Source organism: Mya arenaria, chromosome 1 (genome assembly GCF_026914265.1).
Source record: "Mya arenaria isolate MELC-2E11 chromosome 1, ASM2691426v1".
NCBI classification, from domain to species: Eukaryota; Metazoa; Mollusca; class Bivalvia; order Myida; family Myidae; genus Mya; species Mya arenaria.
The window spans coordinates 1,076,453-1,100,368 of record NC_069122.1 but is presented as its reverse complement, the minus strand read 5'-3'; the positions used below and the strand labels follow the sequence as shown (position 1 = coordinate 1,100,368).

At 37.9% G+C, this 23,916-nt stretch overlaps 1 protein-coding gene across 4 annotated transcripts in view; it reads right to left on the bottom strand.

Annotated features, from left to right (window-relative positions):
* Positions 1–23,916, bottom strand: part of LOC128212349 (uncharacterized) — a 57,212-nt gene that overhangs the window by 5,245 nt on the left and 28,051 nt on the right. For all 4 annotated transcript variants that reach the window (XM_052917953.1, XM_052917796.1, XM_052917877.1 and 1 more), the window contains exons 4-20: positions 23,399–23,573; positions 22,538–22,631; positions 20,878–22,028; positions 20,460–20,596; positions 17,833–18,081; positions 13,370–14,354; positions 12,704–12,840; positions 12,183–12,320; positions 11,538–11,667; positions 10,898–11,041; positions 10,052–10,317; positions 9,471–9,618; positions 5,989–8,283; positions 5,336–5,593; positions 4,804–4,904; positions 2,639–2,708; positions 186–307 (exon numbers count right to left, since the gene is read on the bottom strand). In XM_052917953.1, the coding sequence (XP_052773913.1) occupies positions 186–307; positions 2,639–2,708; positions 4,804–4,904; positions 5,336–5,593; positions 5,989–8,283; positions 9,471–9,618; positions 10,052–10,317; positions 10,898–11,041; positions 11,538–11,667; positions 12,183–12,320; positions 12,704–12,840; positions 13,370–14,354; positions 17,833–18,081; positions 20,460–20,596; positions 20,878–22,028; positions 22,538–22,631; positions 23,399–23,573 (6,600 nt within the window). The remainder of the gene's footprint in view (positions 1–185; positions 308–2,638; positions 2,709–4,803; positions 4,905–5,335; positions 5,594–5,988; positions 8,284–9,470; positions 9,619–10,051; positions 10,318–10,897; positions 11,042–11,537; positions 11,668–12,182; positions 12,321–12,703; positions 12,841–13,369; positions 14,355–17,832; positions 18,082–20,459; positions 20,597–20,877; positions 22,029–22,537; positions 22,632–23,398; positions 23,574–23,916) is intronic.

The following is a 23,916-nucleotide window of genomic DNA, read 5'->3' as shown; positions in this document are numbered from 1 at the left end:
TAACTTGAACCTTTCCAATAATATAAACATCTTTCTATGTTTTTAGTGAAACATCATGTTATTTCAACTGCTCTTATCTTCACAGCTGTTACATTGGGGATTGAGCCCACAACCGTTTGGGCAAGCGGCAGAGACCTATACCATTACTGTCCTCCTTGAAAATTTAACCATAATTTCATGCCTACCTTCGGTATCCAAGTGAGAATATCTTCGATGACCTTGTTCCAGGGGTTATGAGCATATGAGTCCGACATTCGAAACTTCTCTTCCACACTCCCACGCCGAAACACCAACAAAACTCCATCTTCTAGATAAAAATACAAACACTGACGTCTAAGGTTTCCAATTGCAGTGTTTCATTCCTTTTCATATCAACAGCAAGCTAATCAGAATGGCAAGCTAAAAAGATTTTTCATTCTCCGATAAGAAAGTCTTCAGGTCTTATGGTTGAAGGCAACTTTTTGCAGCTTGTTGTTTAGATTTCAAGCAGTAAGGCCAGTGTGGAACTTGAATCAGTAAGGCCAGTGTGAAACTTGAATCAGTAAGGCCAGTGTGGAATTTGAACCAGCAAGGCCAGTGTGGAATTTGAATCAGCAAGGCCAGTGTGGAACTTGAATCAGTAAGACAAGTGTGACACTTGAATCAGTTAGGCCAGTGTAGAACTTGAATCAGTAAGGCCAGTGTGGAACTTGAATCAGTAAGGCTAGTGTGGAACTTGAATCAGTAAGGCTAGTGTGGAACTTGAATCAGTTAGGCCAGTGTGGAACTTGAATCAGTAAGGCCAGTGTGGAACTTGAATCAATAAGGCCAGTGTGGAACTTGAATCAGTAAGGCCAGTGTGGAACTTGAATCAGTAAGGCCAGTGTGGAACTTGAATCAGTAAGGCCGTGTGGAACTTGAATCAGTAAGGCCAGTGTGGAACTTGAATCAGCAAGGCCAGTGTGGAACTTGAATCAGTAAGGTCAGTGTGGAACTTAAATCAGTAAGGACAGTGTGGAACTTGAATCAGTAAGGTCAGTGTGGAACTTAAATCAGTAAGGACAGTGTGGAACTTGAATCAGGAAGGCCAGTGTGGAACTTGAATCAGTAAGGACAGTGTGGAACTTGAACGGGTAAGGCCAGTTTGGAACTTGAACCAGTAAAGCTGATGTTGAATTTAAACTATTAAAGTCAGTATTGAACTTATAGCAGTAACCATAGTTGGCCTTTAACAAATTAGACCAGTTTTGCACTTAAACCAGTAAGGCTGTTGTTTAACTAGTAAAGCCAGTGTTGAACTAAAACAAGAAAGGCCGTGTTGAACTAAAACCAGTAAGACCAGTATTGACCTTAAACCAGTAAGTCTGTTGTTGAACTTAAACTAATAAAGCCAGTGTTGAACTTATACAAGATGCCAAATGTTGACATGTCAAGTCCCTTGAAACAGCCTTTGACACAGACATAATACTCTTCAATGCATCAGATTTTTGAGAATGCTTTGAAAATGCACCTAAAGATACAGCCCTGATAAGGTTAAGTCTATCAACAGTATTCATATTGGCATTTAACCTCAAAGTATGACCTTAATCTTTGAGGTGCAGACTTGGGTCTTGTGTGAGACAAACCACCTCATCATGGTGAACCTTCAAGGCCAGATTTTTAAAAATCCTATTATGCATGGTCAAGATATAGCCAAGACAAGGATCATTTCAACCGTTGACCTCTAAGCATGACCTAACATTTGGGGTGCAGACTTGGGTCTTGTTAGCAACTTGCCAAATCATGATGTTAAAACTTCATAGCAAGTGTGTTTTTTTAAAAATCCTATAATGCATGGTCAAAATACAGTCTGGAAAGGGATTATTTCAACCTTGACCTAGATCTAGACCTTTGACTTACAGACCTGATTCTTGTGAGTGACTTGCCACCTCATCATGGTGAACCTTCATGGTTTTATCAAAATCCTATCATGCATGATCAAGATACAGCCCAGAAAAAGTCCGAACTGACCCATGCATGCATAAACATGTAACTGCCATTGTTACAACTATGTCTCGCTCACTGCAAGCAGGCTAGACAAAAAGCAATAAGGTTGAATTTAACCAGTAAGGTTGTTGAGGAACTAAAACTGGTGTTAAAGCTAGTGTTGAACTTTAAAGGGACTGTACACCAGATTAGCACCAACGAATCTCAGTACAGTTATTTAATAAAATGTTTTACTCTTTCATAATTGTAAAAAAAATACCAAAATGTAAAAGAAAAATCGAGTCGGAGACGGGTTCCAACTGGTGTAGCCAAAATTGCAGTCCAGTGCTGTATCCACTGTGCTATGAAGGCTTACCATTAACTATTGGAATATTTAAGCTATTTACCTTACTTGGTAATATCACGTGATAACATTGACTAGCCAATCATGCATAAGGAATGAATTTTAATAGGTAGACATACCAAGTAATCTTTTTTAATGGAAAAATATGAAAAAACGGCGAAAAATAAATTAATTGTAAACTATGTGGTACTTCAATTATTAAGTTTCAATGCATCGTACACATCGATACCAAGTTTGTCAGTTTTTGACAATTTTTTTTTTTTTTTCGCTATTTCATCATACAGCCCCTTTAACCAGTAAAGCTGGTGATAGACTCAAACAAAAGTTTACCTTCTTTATCAAGGTAATGAGCAATACTCTCTGGATCGGTGTCAGAACTCATGTGGAATTCAGCATAAGGCTGAAATACAGAAAAATACCAATGATTCGCTATAACATACATATACAGTCAAACTACGGTCATTAGAACAGGCGGTTGTTCGAACAGGCGGTCGTTCTAGAACTGGCGGTCCTTCGAGGTTGAAGCTTAGTCCCGGACCTTTTTCCTTCTATGTTCACATAAAATATACTGACGCTCCATGGAAACCTAAATAAGTTGAGGAGTCGAGCACTATAGCCGGTCCCAAATACACAAATCATGCACAAAACCTTATGACTTCCTCGAGGTCATAATTTCACACATTTTCCCGAGGGCGTGTTCCAAAAAAACAAAACAATTGCTAGGTGTTTAAATTCACAAGTTGTAAAAATTATATTGTCAACAAAAGAGGCTTAGTCCATGTATGCATGGCAAAGGGGGTTTGTCCATGCATGCATGGCAAAGGTGGGTTTGTTCATATATAAGTAATGAAAAGTATATTGTCAACAAAGGAGGCTTGGTCCATGCATGCATGGCAAAGGGGGTTTGTCTATGCATGCATGGACAAAAGTTGGTTTGTTCATGTATTAGTAATGAAAAGAATATTGTCAACAAAGGAGGCTTGGTCCATGCATGCATGGCAAATGTGGGTTTGTACAGGTACTCGATAAAACAGGCCCACAAATGTATGAACCAAGGGTATTATCAATTTTCAACTTCATATCTATACTGAAAAATACAATCTTATCTTAGATTTTATGACTTATACTCATACATTGGCCGAACCAAGAAAATGTTAGTGAAACTGCACGTTCTATATTTAATGTCATATTCCAACTTCAGAAAATAGACTGTTTGCAATGTTATCCATACTGTGATATATTATATTGATCACGTTATGTCAAAACATTAGATATTGGCCTCACTTTTAAACCAAACAAATTAAAATATTAACAAAAAGATGCTCAGTTTTTTTCATACTTGAATATTTTTTTCTCATATTGGCCTCTTTCTTCACAAATACTGGCTTAACAGCTCTTGTACAGAATTGGCACATTTTTAATTATTATTTGAAAAACTTTATGAACACGTACCCCTGTGGATGTATGATATGGTCAATTAACAATCTTTAACCACATACCCCTGTGGATGTATGATACGGTCTTTTAACAATCTTTAACCACATACCCATGTGGATGTATGATATGGTCGATTAACAATCTTTAACCACGTACCCCTGTGGATGTAAGATATGGTCGATTAACAATCTTTAACCACATACCCCTGTGGATGTATGATATGGTCAATTACCCCTGTGTATGTATGATATGGTCAATTAAAAATCTTTAGCCACATAACCCTGTGGATGTATGATATGGTCAATTAATAATCTTTAGCCACATAACCCTGTGGATGTATGATATGGTCAAATAATCTTAAACCACGTACCCCTGTGGATGTATGATATGGTCAATTAATAATCTTTAGCCACATAACCCTGTGGATGTATGATATGGTCAATGAATAATCTTTAACCACGTACCCCTGTGGATGTATGATATGGTCAATGAATAATCTTTAACCACGTACCCCTGTGGATGTATGATATGGTCAATTAATAATCTTTAACCACATACCCCTGTGGATGTATGATATGGTCGATTAACAATCTTTAACCACGTACCCCTGTGGATGTATGATATGGTCGATTAACAATCTTTAACCAAGTACCCCTGTGGATGTATGATATGGTCAATTAATAATCTTTAACCACATACCCCTGTGGATGTATGATATGGTCGATTAACAATCTTTAACCAAGTACCCCTGTGGATGTATGGTATGGTCAATTAATAATCTTAAGCCACATACCCCTGTGGATGTATGATATGGTCAATTAATAATCTATAACCACATAACCCTGTGGATGTATGATATGGTCAATCAATAATCTTTAGGCACATACCCCTGTTGATGTTATGATATGGTTGATTAATAATCTTAAACCACATACCCTTGTGGATGTATGATATGGTCAATTACCCTTGTGGATGTATGATATAGTCAACTTATAATTTTTAACCATGTACCCCTGTTTATGTATGATATGGTCAATAAATAATCTTTAACCACGTACCCCCTTCTCATCATCATCAAAGTCGTAGAGGCCGCGTTCAAACTTCTCCACAGGGTCACTGTGCTGAGAGAGTTCATCCACTGCAGTCTTTCCCAGCTGCCCTGTAACAAATACACTTAGAACTTAAGTTTAAAATTCTAACAAGTGTGAAACACCAGCAGTATTGAGAATATACCGGGTACTTAACTGTACGCCTTGATGATTTTCAATGTCACATCACCTTGATTTTAACCTCCACGACAATTACCAACTTTATTCAAGAAAGACTTTATTGAATCTTAGTCCATGTGCATTATTTAGTTCATGCGTTCATGCTCATCATGTGACTAGGTAATATTTCCATTGGTTTAACAGTCATGAGTATTAATATCCGAGTGAATTGGTGCCATGATAAAGGGGCACAATATAGGTCATCATTTGATAGAACCAAACTTTTTTTATTGCCTTTGGCCAGTAGAGCTTAAAATTGGCTTTTACCAGAAAAACAGACAAGGTAAATATCTCAGTAACAAAAACTCATGGGTCTACATACTGAAGATTTCCTCCTGTTGATCAAACTGGGACTTTGATCCGGTTGAGAGGCCCATCCCACTGGCGGGGGAACTTGCCCCATCCGACTGCGTGTAAGGTAGAGGCATAATGTGGGATGCATGACGTAGAAGGTTTCGGGTCTGTGGTGTTTTGGGCGGTGAAAGGACGGGCGCAGTTTGGGACTGGGATATGGGTGAGTATTTGTGGGCCTCTGATGCCTTGCGGATGTCCACCTGCAGGTTTGGGTTTTTGATGACTCCTGAAAGAGATGAACTTATTTAAACAATGGCTTTGAACAAGTTATTGCAACTTATATAAATCACTGTTGCTGGCCCGATGTTGTGCGAGAGATTGTTCTTGAGTTGTGAGTGTAACCCAAGAACTCGCAGAAAACCCACTTGTCCCACATGGTGACCACATGCAACCAGGCCAAAAATCGAGCCCGGGTTGCCTAGGTTAGGAGCGAGTGCACTAACCACTGCACTTACCAGACAACCTTTTTAAAATAAATTTAGGATGCTATGTTATAAATGATGTCGTTATGTACATGTATTATTTAGTAATATATGTTTAATTCACAATGTGATTATCTCGAATATTGGAGATTACAATTCCTCAAAACATTTAAATTGACAGTAAATCATCAAAAATTACCATGTGCTGGTTGAGGAGGTCTTGGATTCATTGAGGGACTGAAATTGAAGTTATTTGCTGGTCTGAAGGTTGCCTGGTTTGGTCCAAATGCTGTCTGGGTCCGTGCCGAAAAACTTTTTCGCAAAGTTCTCTCAATATCATGGTGGTCTCGAGGCCTTGAGTTGGGGGAAACTGGAGCGACAGGGGCTTGGGAAGGAAACAGGACAGTCTGGTTGGACAATTGTGGATATCTTGGTGGCTGGATCTGGTTTTGTAAAAATAGATAGCTTGGTTGGTGGACTCTCATTGATGGCACAATAGGCTGTGAAGGTTGAGTTTGGAAGAATGCTGATTGCTTGGGTCCAGTTATGTCCTTTTGGTACAGAGAACCTGGATATTGGGTCTGGTTGTAATTCCCTGAAGGGTTTGTTCCCTGGAATGATAACGGTTGCCTTTCATGTAGATAATTATGGGGGTAACCAGTTGTTTGATTGATGACCGGCATCAGGCTATGCCCAGTGGTCATCACATATGGCTCTGGTACCTGTCCTGGATTGGTCATGAATAATTCCCGTCGAACACCCTCTTGGTAAGGTGGATTTCTCGGAAAAAATCTCTGATTTGTATTCAGTGGCGTATATTGAGCCTGTTCAGGATGGTATGGATTTTGTGTATTGTATAGAACCCCAGGGCTTGCTAGTCCAAAACCGTTACCCACTAAGTTGCTTCTGATGTCAGGTGACTGTCGAGGCGTGAAATTCTTGGTAAAACTACCCGAATACTTCTCTATGAGCTCAGCATTGGCTAGAAACACTTGTCTTATTTTCTCATCATGATCATTCAGTTCTTTTTGAGAATATGCTTCCTTTGACTCCTTTTTCATCTGAAAGAAACAACTCCTCTGTTCTTGATGAAAATCTTCAAATGTTTGATTGGACACTGGACTTGGAATAATCAGAATTCTTCGACCCTCACTTGTCTGGTAATACTGTAATGGTCTTACAAATGAACTTTTTGGAATTGGAGACACAAGAAGTGGGTTTAACTCTGGTCTTGGGTTTGTAGGCAACTGCTCTTGGTTCATAAAACTACGGCTATGCTTGGTGGTTCCTGGAGTGGAGGTCGACTGAATGTTCCGATCTTTACTCATAACTTGCTCGTTAGGCTGAACCATTGTTGGCATTATTGGGCTCCCTATTTTAGGAACAAGAACTGTTGTTGGCACAGATTCTGGCCTCTTCAAATTCTGATCAAAGCCTATGGAGAAATGAGTCGGTGGTGTGTGTTTCATCCAATTTGAATGAGATGTTTTCGGAGGAGATCCTGACATAAACAGGAAGTCATCATCAGAAATTGAGTTGTTGTCAGGCAGAATTTTTACAGGGTCTGGAAAAGTATTTCCCTCAATGGGGCTGTATGGCTTAGTTGTTAAATCACTGGCAGTTTTTGGAGGACTACTCTCTACTGATATGTGTGTTTTAGGCACAATTTCTGATTTACCATCACCTGTAGAATCAGTGAAGGAAGTGTTGGACAATATATCAGAGATGTCAGTCCTTGAAGTGCTTTCTGTCATGCTTTCGCTCTGGTTCACTACCTCAGGAATGTATTTCTTAATGATATTCAGCATTGCTTCTTGGGAATCAAGCTTTTCAACCTCCTCCATATTTTCATAGTCAGAACTATGGGCTGAATCAATCCTAAAGGTATCTATATTTCTCTCAGAGTTCAGGGGTAGGCTCTCACTAATGAGGATATCAAAGTCGGGTAGACCAATTTCTTCAAATTTAGGCAAAAGCGCATTAATCAGCTCATCAGAAGTTTTCGGCAAGCTGGTATCTGAGCCACTCGATTTTAGTCGACCATTCTCTGTTTGTCCCATATAGAGAGAAACAACAGGTGCACTATCAGAAGGAGGAACTGTCTTTCCATTTGGATGACTCTGAATATCGTCTCCGAAAAATTTCATCAAATGTTCATAGGGATCAACTGCTAATGATGGTTGTAACACCTCCCGATCTTCACCACCTTGAAGATTAGGCTGAACCTCATTATGAGCCGCACTCTCTTTATGTTCCTTTGTAGAATCAGACTCCAAATAAGCAGCTTCTTTCTGACTCTTGCTAGAAGCTTCTTCCGGACTCTTGCTAGCACCTTCTTTTTGACTCTTGCTAGCTGCTTCTTTCTGACTCTTGCCTTTGTCGATTTCTGCCACAATTTCATGAAGTCTCATGTCTATCTCACTTTGAATATGTGAAGTGTGTCCATTTCCCATTGAGGGGAGAAGTGAATACGCCTGATCGGGGCTTCCATTTTCTAAAAGAAAGAAAAGGCATAATTTTGATGAATATCAAAACAAGATTTATATCTAGACTCTATAGAGAAAAATGTATTGACTTCTTCAAGTTATCTTGACCCAGATATTATATCTACCTGGTCCATTTCTGCCCAGTTTTTAGTTGTTCACACCTGCTTTCCAACCGTAAAAGAGGAAAAGGCTAGGAAATTTCAGAGAAAGTTAATGATGGTTTGTAGTTCATTAGTAAGTAATTATAAGACTTTATATAATATCTAATACATTAATTTAATTAGTATCTGTTTGTACTTATTCTTAATCAAAATTCAATACAATAAAAAATGTATACGGGGCAATAGAGTTAGCTTATGTATTAACAAATAAGTTCAAGGATACACCTCCATGCAGTGTATGTCAACGTATGGCAACATGAATATTGCCTACATAAAACATTATTTTAGTTCAAAGTAATTCATATCATCAATGCTTATTTCTACTGATCATAATATGAAAGAGGGCCAATAAGGTCTAGATGGATATGGTCCAGACAGATGGGAAAATTGGCTGAAATAGTCCAAGCCAATATTTCAACTGGGCAGAGTTGATCCAAATTTGTTCAGGCATACTTATAACTAGTTTGGAATTGATGTAATTTTTCTTACAGCCCATATAGATCTTGCATCAAATGGCTCAACATCAATATATTCATTAACTCATCAGGAGTCAAGTAATTATTTAACACACTGGTCTGACAGAGCTGGCAATGAAATGTGTTTTTAAGTGTCACAATTCAATACTATTGTAAAATTCTATTATCAAATAGATGTCTACAAAAAAATGCCAAAAAAGTTGAAAGTTAAGGCAGTTGTAAAAAACAAATTGCCAAATTTCTTAAAAAAAATACAGAAACAAGCTTAACTACACTGGTAATCCTTAAACATTTTATTCCATTTTTTTAACTTTATCTTGATTTTACATGATAGAAAAATACTCTATTATCTTGATTATCAGGAGGAGAATTCCTTTAAAAGTCTAAAAATTCTTAAAAATGAGAATAGAAGAAAAATAATACAAAAAAAACGCGCACTCAATTTGATCCTGTTATAAGGAAGATTTGTTGACATGGGCAAGGTGTTTAAGACTCAACCTCCAAAAAATATGCATTTCTACATTCTTGAATTAAAACCAAGTCAAAATATAAACTGACCTAGCAGCACGAATGCTGGATGTCTCAGGAGGTCGCTAGCAGAGGGTCGAGCCCTTTGGGGAAGCGTAAAGCCCTGGAGAATCAGGTCTCGGATCTCACCGTCGATGTTCGCAGGAATGTCCTCAACAGGGGGTGATTTCTCTACAATCTAACAACCAAGAAAGAGACATCTGTAACAATTCTTATATTTAATGGCTTACCATGTCAACTTTTCAAATACCTGCACACTGTTCTAAACTGGCTTAATGGGGATTTACATCATGAGTAAAATAATTTGATTAATTGATCTGAATTGCAGCTGAATTTGGAAAACTCAAAAACTTTTTATCTTTAGAAAACAGGCTCCATTTTCTTGCGCAATACTCTCATTTAGCCATACTTATTATTATAACTTGATTTTACAACTTAAAAATTAGTTCATTTTAATTATCTTAAGATTATTTCCTTTGTATATCTCAGACCTCTAAAAATGAATATATATCACAAATTACACACAAGAATAGCGTGCTTAACTAGATCCTGTTAAAATGGAATCAAGCCTACTTAAGGAGTTAATGGAGCTTGACAAGTTAAAATCTTACCACAACAATAAGAGCCATCAAATTCTGGTATCTTTTGATCCATGGTGGAACCCCACTCAGTACATGAACCAGCACACACACAGCAGCCCACACTTCTGCAGGAAAGCTGTACTCTATCGCCTTGGCTTTCTCCGGGCTCCATTGAGTTTGGGTACCTACAAGTTTGTTGTATTTCCTCGGTGTCCCCTGAATACGCCTTGATAGCCCAAAGTCTGTCATCTTGATGGAAACGGACCCGTTCATGGTGTTCAGCAGAATGTTGTCAGCTGGGAAGTAAATATTTTATTCAATGCATGTTCATACACTTATTTACAAACATTGGTTCAAAATCATAACATCAACCTTCATCTTTCTCATTAGAATACTTTGAATTACTTTATGTTACATTTGAAAATGATTATAAATATCTTAAATGAAACAGATTATGAATGCTAATTTCCATCGTAACGCTTGTCTGGTGTGGAAGAAATGTGAATGAAAGGTATAAAAGCTGTTTCCATAGTGATGCTGAAAATGCCACAGACTGTTGTAAAAGCAGCATGACATATTCTTTAAATAAAGGCCACAATTTCTCAAAAAATCTTTCCTAAATCAAGCTTAAGTCTCTTTATTCATTACACCAAATAATTGAATTGAACTTTGTTATTAAAATTATTTGTAACGCAATTATTATAAAGATAATTTCTTTAAAAAGTATCAGAAAGGTTTGAAATGAAATAACACAAATTGTTCCAAACAAAAAAGTGTTCTTAGTTTGACCATGTGACAAGGGAGTGAACTTAGTTTCAGAAATTGGTGCCAGATGTCAGCTGTCTGGTGTGGGTTGTTGCTAAATTCAATTGCTACCTTTAATATCCTCGTGCATTATGTTCTTGTTTTGAAGGTACACCAGTATCTCGAGCAGCTGTTTGAAGTATCGTAGAGCCGTTCTCTGTCCTAGACGTTGACCCAGTTTCCTCTGGGCATTGATAGCTTCAGTAAGACAGCCACCTATGAATGAATAGAAATCACTTGATGAAAACTAGAATTACATGAATCAGATGAGTCGTCTGTCATGAGGTCACCATGACCTTGACCTTTAACCTATAGGGATTATCTTCTGACCATGACCAGTGAACATACCAAGTCTGAAGACACTACATCTAGTCAATCAAAAGAAGTTGATCTTGAAAAAAGTGTCTGTAATTTTTCTTGTAAAAGTCACCATTTGATCCAATAATCAATAATCTATTGACCGTGACAAATGTGAACACAGAGTAATCCCTTTATGTCATTCATGCTTTAAAGTTGACACAATAAGGTAATGTATAATGTATGATCGATCGATCATTCATTTAATTTTCTTTGAGTTTGAGAGACTTCGCCGAAAAATTATTTCAACATCTGTTTGAAGCAATCAACGTAAATGATATGGTGGCACAGACATTTGCTTGCACATATCTATCATGAGTGTGTGGTCAAGTCCGAACACTCCAATGTAACTTACCAGCAATAAACTCCTGTAGGATGTATATTTTCTCGCCATGACGAATGGCTCCGTATATCTGCACGATGAATGGGTGATCTAGTTCACTCCACAAGGTTATCTCTTCTTTCTCATAGTGGGAGATGTGCATCTAAAAAATGAGATTTTTTTTCGTTTTAAAGATTTCTGAGAAAGGTGAGAAAATATCCCAGCAGCCATTTTTGTAGGTTGAGAATGGTTAAGTGGCATATGTGTCCGCTCTCACCCAAGATGTTGTAGGTTCGATTCCCATGAAGAGAACTTTCTCATTACCTCTCAATAGATATAGAAGTATATACTAGAACCCATTTCCCTGACACGGAGGAGGAAATTGGTCCTTCTATCCTCGGGTGGGGATGCTTCCATAGTCAAATGTTCAATGTTTTACCCTATAAATTGTGAGGAAATCCCTTTATGGATTACATGTATATACCCAAAGAAGAGCAATGTGAAACGTATGATTTAACAGATAAAAAAGTATATGCAGTTATAAATATGTTGTTTTTTTTTCAATTAATAGTTACATGGCCACAAATTCCACCAGCTAAAATAGCATTAACATATTGCTTATATATTTTTTTCTCTGATTCTTCAGTAAATTTCATTTTCTCTTCTCTATATACTCACCTCCTTCACACAGAACATGAAGTCTGTTTCAAAGTCTTTGGCAAGGTGACATTTCCCAGTCATGCCATTTCCAAGATGTGAAATCTTAATCCACTGGAACTCATTGTTGTAACGCAGACCCATAATCTTCAGCTTGCTCTGAAAGGTATGAATATTAATCTCAACATTATGATTAGGATTTTTGGTAACAGTGACCTTGACCATAACCCCTCAAACCCAAAGAGCAATTCTAAGTTACATCTTTCTGTTCATATAAACTTTAGTATACACCAAGTTTTATAACTTTCCATTTGCAATAAGTCATTGAGGGGAACCCATTGGTCTATTTATATTCAAAGCCACCTTGACCCACAATCAAATCCAAGCTAGGTCATCACATAAGCTACCTACACACTAAGTTTCATTACTATCAATCAATGTTTACTAGAGTTATTGAGCCGAAACTGACTTCATCCTAACCGTTCTATGTCAAGCTACATGTAAGTAGTATTTCAATACAGCCCCATGCTTCTCACACATACCTTATACTCTTTAAGAATAACGCCTTCCTCCCTGACATGTTTTTGAAGTTTGGCCTCGATGAGAAAGCGAGATTTGAACTCCTCCCATATCCCGACCACTCTTACCAGCTGGGCCTTGTCTGCATAAACTACCTCATCTGAAAGATTAGAAATATGTTGGTCATTTGTAGTGTATACTACAACTTATAACTTAAGATCATTCAGCTTAATGAGAAAATTGGCATATTACGACCATATATCTGTTGATGAAGTTATAATGCTCAATCCAAGTTCTTAAAATCTATTCAACTCAAAAATGTATAATAAGAAGGCAGCAGAAGGGGCAAAACCCAATTACAATTTAAGCCAGAGTTATGGGCCTTTCTGTACATGTGTATGGACTATAAGGTTTTGAACTATGGTAAAGTTCTTGCATGACGGTGCCAATGACAACATGGCTATAACAAAACCTCACCTTTTATGTGAAAAAAATAAAAAATTGGCTTAAATATAAATAAAGACATTAAACATATTACCAACCACTATAATTATGCTGCCAATAAACGTGCCCTTATATGGTGCATTTCCTCACCATGTTTCCATATGCAAAACAAAGCTCAATATTCTAAAGAGTGCCATCATATTTTACTGCCATTTAACTTTGTTACATGAAATTAAATGTCCTACCTATTCCCTTTATTCCTGTTGGCTTCTCCTTCACGCTGATGAAGTACTGTGGGTCTTTAAAACCATCCATGGGTAAGCTTTTGTTTCCTCTCCCCCTTGGCTGAACAAAAGAGGGCGTATAGTCCCCCGACGAACCTCCACTACCTGGGCCTTCCAAATCATGGCCCTCTTGTTGTCCAGTTGGTAGAGCATCCCCCACATCCTCACTCTCATCGCGTGTTTCAGGTCTTACATGAGCAAAAATAGTTCCTGATTTATCTGTGAAATCTTCGGTAGGGCTAGTTACTGCTGCTTCAGCTTCCTGCTTTACCTCAATAGAGTCTGTGCCCGTATGTACAGGTTTCTGGGATTTGTTTTCTTCCACACTAGCTAAGTTTGATTTCTTTCTACTCAAAGGTCGGGAATTGTTCGGAGACCCTATTGTTTCATTCTCAGGTATGCTTGGAAGGCTGAGTGGGAGACGTGTAGTTGAAGTCCGTGAGGGCCTCTTGACATGCAACTTTGTACCCCTAGTCAGGACTTCAGGAATGACGATATCCTCTGCCTCAACTGACACACCATCAAGGATTCTACCAAGTAGGCCACGAATGTGAATCCAGACCATATTGATCTGCATTGGTAAATCTTTGCCCTCAAGTTTTTGTATCACCCATAAGCATAACTTTGAAGTACACAGGGACTTACTTCCCTTGTCCAAGGTGGTCTCATTCAGTTTCTCATGAAAGTGATTATTATTATTGCAGTCATTGATGTGAATGCAAATCAAGGTGAAGATCTGTAGACACATTTGGCAACTCCTTGTACCTTCAGTTGAGAATGTCGGACTGACTATACAACTGGCAAAGTGTCGAAGCATAGAGTCAAGGATTAGACACACTGTACAGTTAGCAGTTTCTTCTTCTTGGTCCTCGATTAACTGAAGAGTGAATGCAACACACATCGCTACATCTGGGTTGTTTATTCGTGAGAGATGCCCGCCAGTGTCCTAAATGGAAAAGTGATTGTTTTCTCATACATTATTTTACTCAGCACAATGTTTTTGTTTGATATGGTAGCTGGGATCTGATCTGTTTAGCTAATCTCTAGTGATATTGAATTACCATGTACAGTCAAAACCTGTCAGCTAGATATCGCTTGGCTCAATTTCCTCGTTGGCTCGATCTTGATGTAAAGAACCCATTGGTTGTTACTCTATATATTAGGGATGGCAACGAATAGTAAAATTAATACTCGAGTACTCGGACAATCGTTCGATCGAGTACTCGTGTACTCGATTACTCGGAAAAATTGAATATGTGTTCGCAACTTTAGACAAGATTGTGTATACATGTATTGTTAATGACGTATGTTGTGCGTTGGTTGTATTATTGGTCATTTTCACCTTTAAAGTAAACTTTCATTACGTATTTTAACAAAAAAATGATATAAAAAGAACACAAATGTTGTTTCAGGCTTTTAATTTGTCTTATTCGTTTCATTTTATACAAGTATGCACTGCAGAAATGAACAACAATCAGAATTACAATGAACGAAATTCAATACGAAGTTCAGTTGTTTACTCTACATATTATTATTTTTTAAATGATAGTTTTTCGTACTGTGTTATTGTTTTTTACCTCATTAATATTCATAATTCTTGATTTAAAATATCAACCAATCAATCGTGATAATCATAACAAAAATAGTTGAAATACGCCCATTAAGAAATCAATTCTCGTAACGGTCGATACTCTTTCGCTCGTTAGCGTCCATTGTTTGGTGAAAGGTCTGTACTTGATATACAATAGAATTGTGTAGGTGAAAGTACCGCTATCAAAACTTCGCTAATTGACATCAGTACTAATTTGAAATAGGGGTCCTTTGTTGACAGTTTGCAACTATCACAACAACTGTCAACTAATTGTTTGAGGTCAATTGTGTACACAGCGGGGATTAGAGGGACCGTAAATTGTCCTCTTGGCAACCAACCAGATCTGATATTTTGTCTGTAAATCGTGTATTTGGTAAATTTTATAGATTTTTTTATTATATTTTTTCCGAGTACTCGAGTAGTGATTTGGTACTCGAGTACTCGGACGTTCTATCGAGTACTCGAGTACTCGGGTACTCGTTGCCATCCCTACTATATATGCTTTACCGCTTGGCTCGATATTTGTGAGGCTTGAAGGAAAGTAATTTGGCCGGTCCCTGGGATATTCAGCCAATGGGTTTCGACTGTTCATATCATGCAAACATACAAATTTGTTTCAACGAAAATATCTGAAAACATGTGGATTTGTAAAATTAAAATTAATAAGTCACTGCATTTAATACAACCAATCTTTTCTTATCAACAAGCATATCATTCTTTTCTTTTTTTCAATCTTTTGTTCTCGGTATAAACATGATTTCTTCAGAACCAAATCACTTTACTTGAATGGTAACACTGTGTTAATTTGAATTGGCAACTTCTTCTCAAGGATATGTTGCTGTTTGCTTGTTGATAGGATGACCTCATTGTTTTAAAGCAAGACATCCAGTAACAGTCTACACGACCATATTTTCTTGTTGCCCATTCAAGCTGGAAGCTGTCCAAATGATACTCTCTGTACCCAAAGCAACCCACACTTGGCCCAAAACATTTTCAATATAATTGTTTTCCAAAACATATATTAACATGATCTGTTTCATAACGTTGTTGTTGTGTTTTTACCATAAAAAAATAATTCAATGAGGTTGGTACGACCATTGCTACTGCTGATGTAAAGTGCATGAATTTGCTTTATTTCAGTACAAATCTTTGAACCATTTTAATCATCTATACTTTAATGTCTCTTTCTGCAACTTATCTTTTCTTTGACTCACCAATTCAGGCAAGAGGACTGAATTTAAACTAGACCTTTGGCAATATTACTTTTCCTGGGCTTTGGGCAAGTGGGTAACTGACAAATCAGAGCTTCCCATACATGGCTGAGGTTTCCAGGGCTTTGGGAAAGTGGAAAACTGACAAATCAGACCTTCCCATACATGGCTGAGGTTTCCTGGGCTTTGGGCAAGTGGTAAACTGACAAATCAGACCTTCCCACACATGGCTGAGGTTTCCCGGGCTTTGGGCAAGTGGGTAACTGACAAATCAGACCTTCGCATACATGACTGAGGTTTCCCGGGCTTTGGGCAAGTGGGTAACTGACAAATCAGACCTACGCATACATGGCTGAGGTTTCCCGGGCTTTGGGCAAGTGGGTAACTGACAAATCAGACCTTCGCATACATGACTGAGGTTTCCCAGGCTTTGGGCAAGTGGGAAACTGACAAATCAGACCTACCCATACATGGCTGAGGTTTCCCAGGCTTCGGGCAAGTGGGTAACTGACCAATCAGACATTCCCATACATGGCTGAGGTTTCCCGGGCTTTGGGCAAGTGGGTAACTGACAAAGCAGATCTACCCATGCATGGCTGAGGTTTCCTGGGCTTTTGGGCAAGTGGGTAACTGACAAATCAGACCTTCGCATACATGACTGAGGTTTCCCGGGCTTTGGGCAAGTGGGTAACTGACAAATCAGACCTTCCCATACATGGCTGAGGTTTCCTGGGCTTTGGGCAAGTGGGAAACTGACAAATCAGACCTACCCATACATGGCTGAGGTTTCCCAGGCTTTGGGCATTTGGGTAACTGACCAACAGACATTCCCATATCTCGCTAAGGTTTCCCGGGCTTTGGGCAAGTGGGTAACTGACAAATCAGACCTTCCCATACATGGCTTAGGTTTCCCCGGCTTTGGGCAAGTGGGAAACTGACAAATCAGACCTACCCATACATGGCTGAGGTTTCCCCGGCTTTGGGCAAGTGGGTAACTGACAAATCGGAACTACCCATGCATTGCTGAGGTTTCTCAGGCTTTGAGCAAGTGGGTAACTGACCAATCAGACATTCCCATATATGGCTAAGGTTTCCCGGGCTTTGGGCAAGTGGGTAACTGACAAATCAGACCTACCCATGCATGGCTGAGGTTTCCTGGGCTTTGGGCAAGTGGGTAACTGATAAATCAGACCTTCGCATACATGACTGAGGTTTCCCGGGCTTTGGGCAAGTGGGTAACTGACAAATCAGACCTTCCCATACATGGCTGAGGTTTCCCGGGCTTTGGGCAAGTGGGAAGCTGACAAATCAGACCTACCCATACATGGCTAAGGTTTCCCAGGCTACGGGCAATTGGGTAACTGACCAACAGACATTCCCATATATGGCTAAGGTTTCCCGGGCTTTGGGCAAGTGGGTAACTGACAAATCAGAACTACCCATGCATTGCTGAGGTTTCTCAGGCTTTGGGCAAGTGGATAACTGACCAATCAGACATTCCCATATATGGCTAAGGTTTCCCGGGCTTTGGGCAAGTGGGTAACTGACAAATCAGACCTACCCATGCATGGCTGAGGTTTCCTGGGCTTTGGGCAAGTGGGTAACTGACAAATCAGACCTACCCATACATGGCTGAGGTTTCCCAGGAACATCTCAAAGTCTTCATCATTTATCTGCCCATGCTCTCTCTTCTTGTAAAACTTGTAATCCCTAGCAGGCAGGTTTGATTCCACAATCTCCAGGGGGCTGTGGTGGCCAGACTGGTATCCATCTGATCCTGCGTTTTTGCCACTGCTGTTGTTGTTGTTATTGTTGGTGCCTCCATTGTTGTTTTTGTCATTGTTTCCTTGTCCACTGTCATCTTTGTTCTTCTGAGCAAATATAAAGAGAAATTTCACTTTGAAATTTATCTACAGACTTTGTGAAAATACAAAATCATGCCAAAATAGCTGATGAAATAAAACTCATGTATAGACATTTGATCCATGCAATTAACTGTTTTGAAGCTGGTCTAAACTGTCAAGACCTTTATTTTCGTTTAAAAGGCAGTAAATTGCACCAAGAACAAGAGCTGTCACAGAGACAGCGCGCTCCGCTTTTCAGTGTAAGGATTGAAAAGTTTTTGCAAAACATGCATGGATCACTGTGTTAGATTAGATTTCAATGCAATACATGATGTGCTGAGATATTAACATAACTGTGGTTACATGGAAAATTTTAACCAGAATATTTAAGTTTAATAATAAAGGGCCATTATTTGCAAAATACAGTTATCTAACTTGTTTATTCAATTACGTTTGGTGGTTGAATACCATTGTATAAAGTCTCAATGCAATACATCAAGTAGTTGCTGAGATGTTATCCTATTTGTGCTAACATGTAAGACCTTAACCAGAATTTATAAGTCTCATAATAAAGGGCCAAAAATTATATAATATGAAAGAAAGGGAGTTATCTTACTTGATTAAAGAAGAAGGTTAAATGGTTGGGAGCCTGTGTGTAAAGTTTCAATGTCATACATGATGTATTTGCTGAGGTATTGACTTAAAAGTGGTAACATGCAAAACCTTAACCAGAATTTTCTATTTTGAATAAAAAAGTGGCCATTATTTAAATTTAATGCAAACTAGAGTTATCTACCTTGGTTAAATAAGTAGGTTGGATGGATGAGTACTATTGTATAAAGTCTCAAAGCAATACCTCAAGTAGGTGCTGAGATATTAACCTATGTGTGCTTGCACGCAAAACCTTAACCAGAATTTCTAAGTCGAATAATAAAGGCCTATTTTTTTAAATTAAATGCAAACTAGAGTTATTTTACTTTAATTAAGTAGGTTGGATGGTTGAGTAGCATTGTATCAAGTTTCAATGCAACATTTGAAGTAGTTGCTGAGATATTAACCTATGTGTGCTTGCATGCAAAACCTTAACCAGAAGTTCTAAGTAAAAAAAATAAAGGGCAATTATTTGCATTAAATGCAAGAGTTAAGTAACTTGGCTTATTAAGTAGGTTGGATGGTTGAGTATCATTGTATAAAGTCTCAATGCAATACCTCAAGTAGTTGCTGAGATATTAACCTATGTGTGCTTGTCTGCGAAACATTAACCAAGGGGTGATGCCAACGCTGACGCCGACGCTTGGGTGAGTTGTATAGCTCTCCATATTCTTTGAATAGTCAAGCTTAAAATCACTGTACTGTGTACTGTGAACATGAAGTCCTGAAAGTTGCAAGTTACCTGTGGATGCATGGGATATATAAGATATAGGAGTGATAGGCGTCTCCAAGGATACTAGACTTACCAAAAACATTTGTAAGACATCTGACAGTCTTCAAACTACACTCAAGAAAAGTTGCATAGGTCGCCAATGCGTACATATCTTATACCACCTGGGCTCCAACAACCATCCAATACAAGATTTACTAGTAGTGAACCAGTCTGCCAGTAAGATCCATATAATACTACTGTTTTACTGCCCCCCCCCCCCCCCACCCCGCATTGTTTCAGCACTCACAACCCCAGCCTATATCTCATATAGCCAATATAATTTAATACTATTTTTATGTATGCTATTAATTTTCGTTCATTGTAATTCTGAATGTTGTTCATTACTGCAGTGCATACTTGTATAAAATGAAATGAATAAGAACAATTAAAAGCCTGGAACAACATTTGTTTTCTTTTCATATCATTTTTTGTTAAAATACGTAATGGAAGTTTACTTTAAAGGTGATAATGACCAATAATACGACCAACGCACAATATACGTCATTAACGATACATGTATACACAAACTTGTCTTCGCAAACACATATTCAATTCTTCCGAGTAATCGAGTACCCGAGTACTCGATCGAACGATCGTCCGAGTACCCGAGTATTAATTTTACTACTCGTTGCCATCCCTACAATATATATGTTAGCCTGTTGTGAACCAGTCTGCCAGCCAGATCCACATACCGGTAATACTACTGCTACTCCCTCCTCTCAATTTTAAGCTCAGAATTATAAAATTCTGGTTTTCCAAAGCTAAACCTCTGGTACAAACAAAATTATATCGTTTTAAAATACACACGTTACTCCGGAAACAATAGAGTCATTGGTCTGTTACAAGAATTTCAATAGCTCAAAATTCACGTTTTATTTGTACCGGCATGGGAAAACCCAAAAATGTGAATTCCGGGCTATATTTATTGTTTGAGCACTCACAACCAAAGCCTATTTCTCATATAGCCAATATGTATGTTTACCTGTTGTGAACCAGTCTGCTTGCCAGATCCACTACTATTACTCCCTCCTCCTCCTCCATTGTTTGAACACTGTCTGCCACAGCCTGCACCACCAAACAGGGGCAACTTCTTGGTGCGTTTTCCTTTGCGGGGTCCCTCTGTCAAAATATTAAATAAGTATGATGAGAATGATAACCTCAAGGTTTAATCCTCAGTGGTTTAAACCAGTCACTCATGGTCAAGATTTGCTCATCTCTGTGTTACCACCAGAAATGCTGTAAACTGCTGCACGTTACATTCAATACCTATGCAATGTATAACCAGATCACATCTTAATATTCTTAAGAACAAATGATAAAGTAAAATATAAATAACATGAAATGTATGTAGTTAAAGTGCATTGTGTAAAACATTTAGACATCACTTTACTTAGACATACCTGAAAAATCCCCTGAAGGGTTCGGGACTTTCGGCTCCTTTCCTGTAGAACGTCTGTTTTCCCATCTTTGGCTTGGCCTTTTAATGTACATCCTGGCTGGTCCTCCAACTTTCATCATCCCCTTTCTTGTGTCTGTTTCTTTCCTTTTTTGGCTTCTGTTTAAACTGACATTCATATTTCCTTTTAATGTCTGTTTTATGTGCTCTTCTTCTTGCTTGAATTTCTTCCTTATTTTCCAGACGCAATACTTCAATGTCTCCTTTTTCATCTTTGGTTTAGGCAAGATACCATCACAGTCATATAAGTTGGTATCAACACTGCCTCTCTTGACCTTTTTTGCTTCACTTTTGTTATAATTTGTTTCAATTTCATCGACATGGAAACCCAGGTCTTTGTTACCATTTTTATTGTTTTCATCAAGAATTTCCATCTTTGTTTTAAAATCATCTTTACTTTCCCCATGGTGAACAGTACAATTGTCAATATCACTAATGTGTTCATCCTCTTTTTGACCATTCCTAATCGTAAAATTGTTTTTCAGAGTATTGTCAAATCCCTTCTCAATTGCACCGTCCACGCAGAGTTCATCTTTATCAAAACAGATCTCTTCATCAACAGTATCTTTAACTTCACTGTTGCATTCATCATAAGTAGGTAATTCTTCCTTTAAATCACCATATAATAGTTCTAGTTCTTTTCCATTAACATCATGTTCAACCTTACTTAATTGGTCCTCAGTTTCAATATCTTCACTGGATTCAACATCTTCACTTAAATTTTCATCATCAGCATTGCTTGGGGTTGCACAATCATCCATCTCATCCCTATCATCAGCAGTATCTACTTCCAGACCAACAAGACAAGATTCATCGGTTTCCAAATTTCCAGCATCTTCATCCCCTTTATCAAGTTCCTTCTGTAATTCATCGACAGCAGCTTTCTCCATTTCCATACCGATATTGTCCATTTCTAATTCATCTCTTTCAGCTTGATTATAAACAAGTGTTTTACTTTCATCAGTTTTCGCACAAATGTCAACTTCTTTCCGACTCCTCTTCTCTGGGAACTGCTTGTTCATTTTGCTTTTAGGTGAATGAATGTCTTCAACCATTCCACAAATGGCATTCTTAATATAGTGGACGTCTCGTTCTCTGTAATCACAATAATGCTTTCAAAGACTTGCATAAAATACCATATTAGTTATTTGGTGTCATTGATTTCTGATCAGTCAAACTAGGGTTGCAAAATTGGACCCAAAACATTGAAAGAAATTGAATCAGAAGAAGTGTATCACTTTACTATCAGACAGTAATCCAGCACAACTTTTTAGGTACAGTTCAACCCCGTTGGCTTGAACTCTCAGGGACCGGCGAAAATACATCGAGCCTCAGAAATTCGAGCCAAGCGGGAATTCTTACCTCCAGTTTAAATAAACTTGTCCTTAACATTTTGTTTGAGCCAACAAGGAATTTGAGCCAAGTGAGTTCCAGCCAACAGGGTTCGACTGTATGGTCAATGTTTTTCACAACACCAATGTCTACCTCAATGAGGGTATGACAATAAGTGGACCATTTTTTAAAGAAACAGGGGAGCTCGTAGGAATGAAAGAACTCTTGATGTATTAGTAAAAATCAAATCAAATAAGTAAGCCAATAGTTACCTGTATTCACAACCAGTAGGTAAACCCTTGAAGATGCTTATGATGAAACTGACAAAAGAGATCTCGGTGCTTTCGAACAACTCTCCTGAGTCCACTGAAATAAACATGCAATAGAAAATTGTAACAAATACCAAGTTTCCATGAGTCATTAATTGGTTTCATTTAGTTGGTTGTTTAGCAGTTCGTGCATGCTCACTGGCCAGTAGAGAGCCATTCCTGCCAAACACTAAGAAAGTTATCATTTATATAATTTATATTTATTAAACCATCATAGCAGGGCTTGCCTTTCTAATGACAAAATAATGTCTCAAATAGTTTTGGAGCAACACCAAGGCTATGACAAAACATCTTTTTTCTCCCTTGTAAACAGATGGATGAACAAGTCATAAGACACAAGTCATTTCATTTACTTGTAGATTTCTGTTGAAATAAATAGATGATATTTGTTTGATGCAGTGTAAGATAGCAATTTATTTAACAGAGAGTCATTAACAAAAGCTATATTTCACGAGTGGCATAGCAAATGTGTGAAATATATTGCAATCTTACACTGAAACAAACATTTTTTCTTTTAATTATATGCCTAAAAAGGATAAAAATGACAGTAAGATGTAGTTTGAAAAGCAATGTATTTGAACGTAGTTATTTAAGAAATGACATTGTTGAAATTGTGTCAGAGCCCTACACTAGCTAACATTTAATATGAACGTGACAGTGGGCTTATATTTCATTTCAAAATGTTGAAAAATTTCAAGTGGTTATTTTCACTGTTTGAAACAGTGAATAAATTATTTTTATTTTTGCTTACTGTTAAATGTCTATAAACCACTGGAAAGGTCATAACAAATAGGTTATTCTTACCTTTCCCCCAATCATCAATGGAGTCAATGCTATTACAAGTGTTGGTAGTATCATCCTCCCCTTCCATGGCTGCGGGGCGTATGAACTGTGACACAGGAGTTGTGGCGGAAAAACAACCGTCCGGGCGTAAGGCAGGAACGTTACAGTCGACATTGTCATCTAGGCTGTCTTCCAACTGAAAGAAAGTAAAAATATAATAGCACCATTGAAGGTAAAACAGTTATAATTGTCATACAGGACATTAGAGCCTCAGAAAAGGTCTGGCCCCAATATTTTGTTAATATTTATTATTATCATATAAAGACAATTATCCTGGGTTTTGTAAAATCAACAAAACATGATTGCTTTAAATTCTACTTTAGAAATATGTCATTAATTACCTGTAACCTTTATCCAATTTAAAGAAGATTCAATGTAATGAAAATAGCTTCATTAGGTAGTTTTTTGTTAACTTAACAATAATATATAAATACATAATTACTTATTTTTAGAGCTATCACAGGAGTAATGACACAACC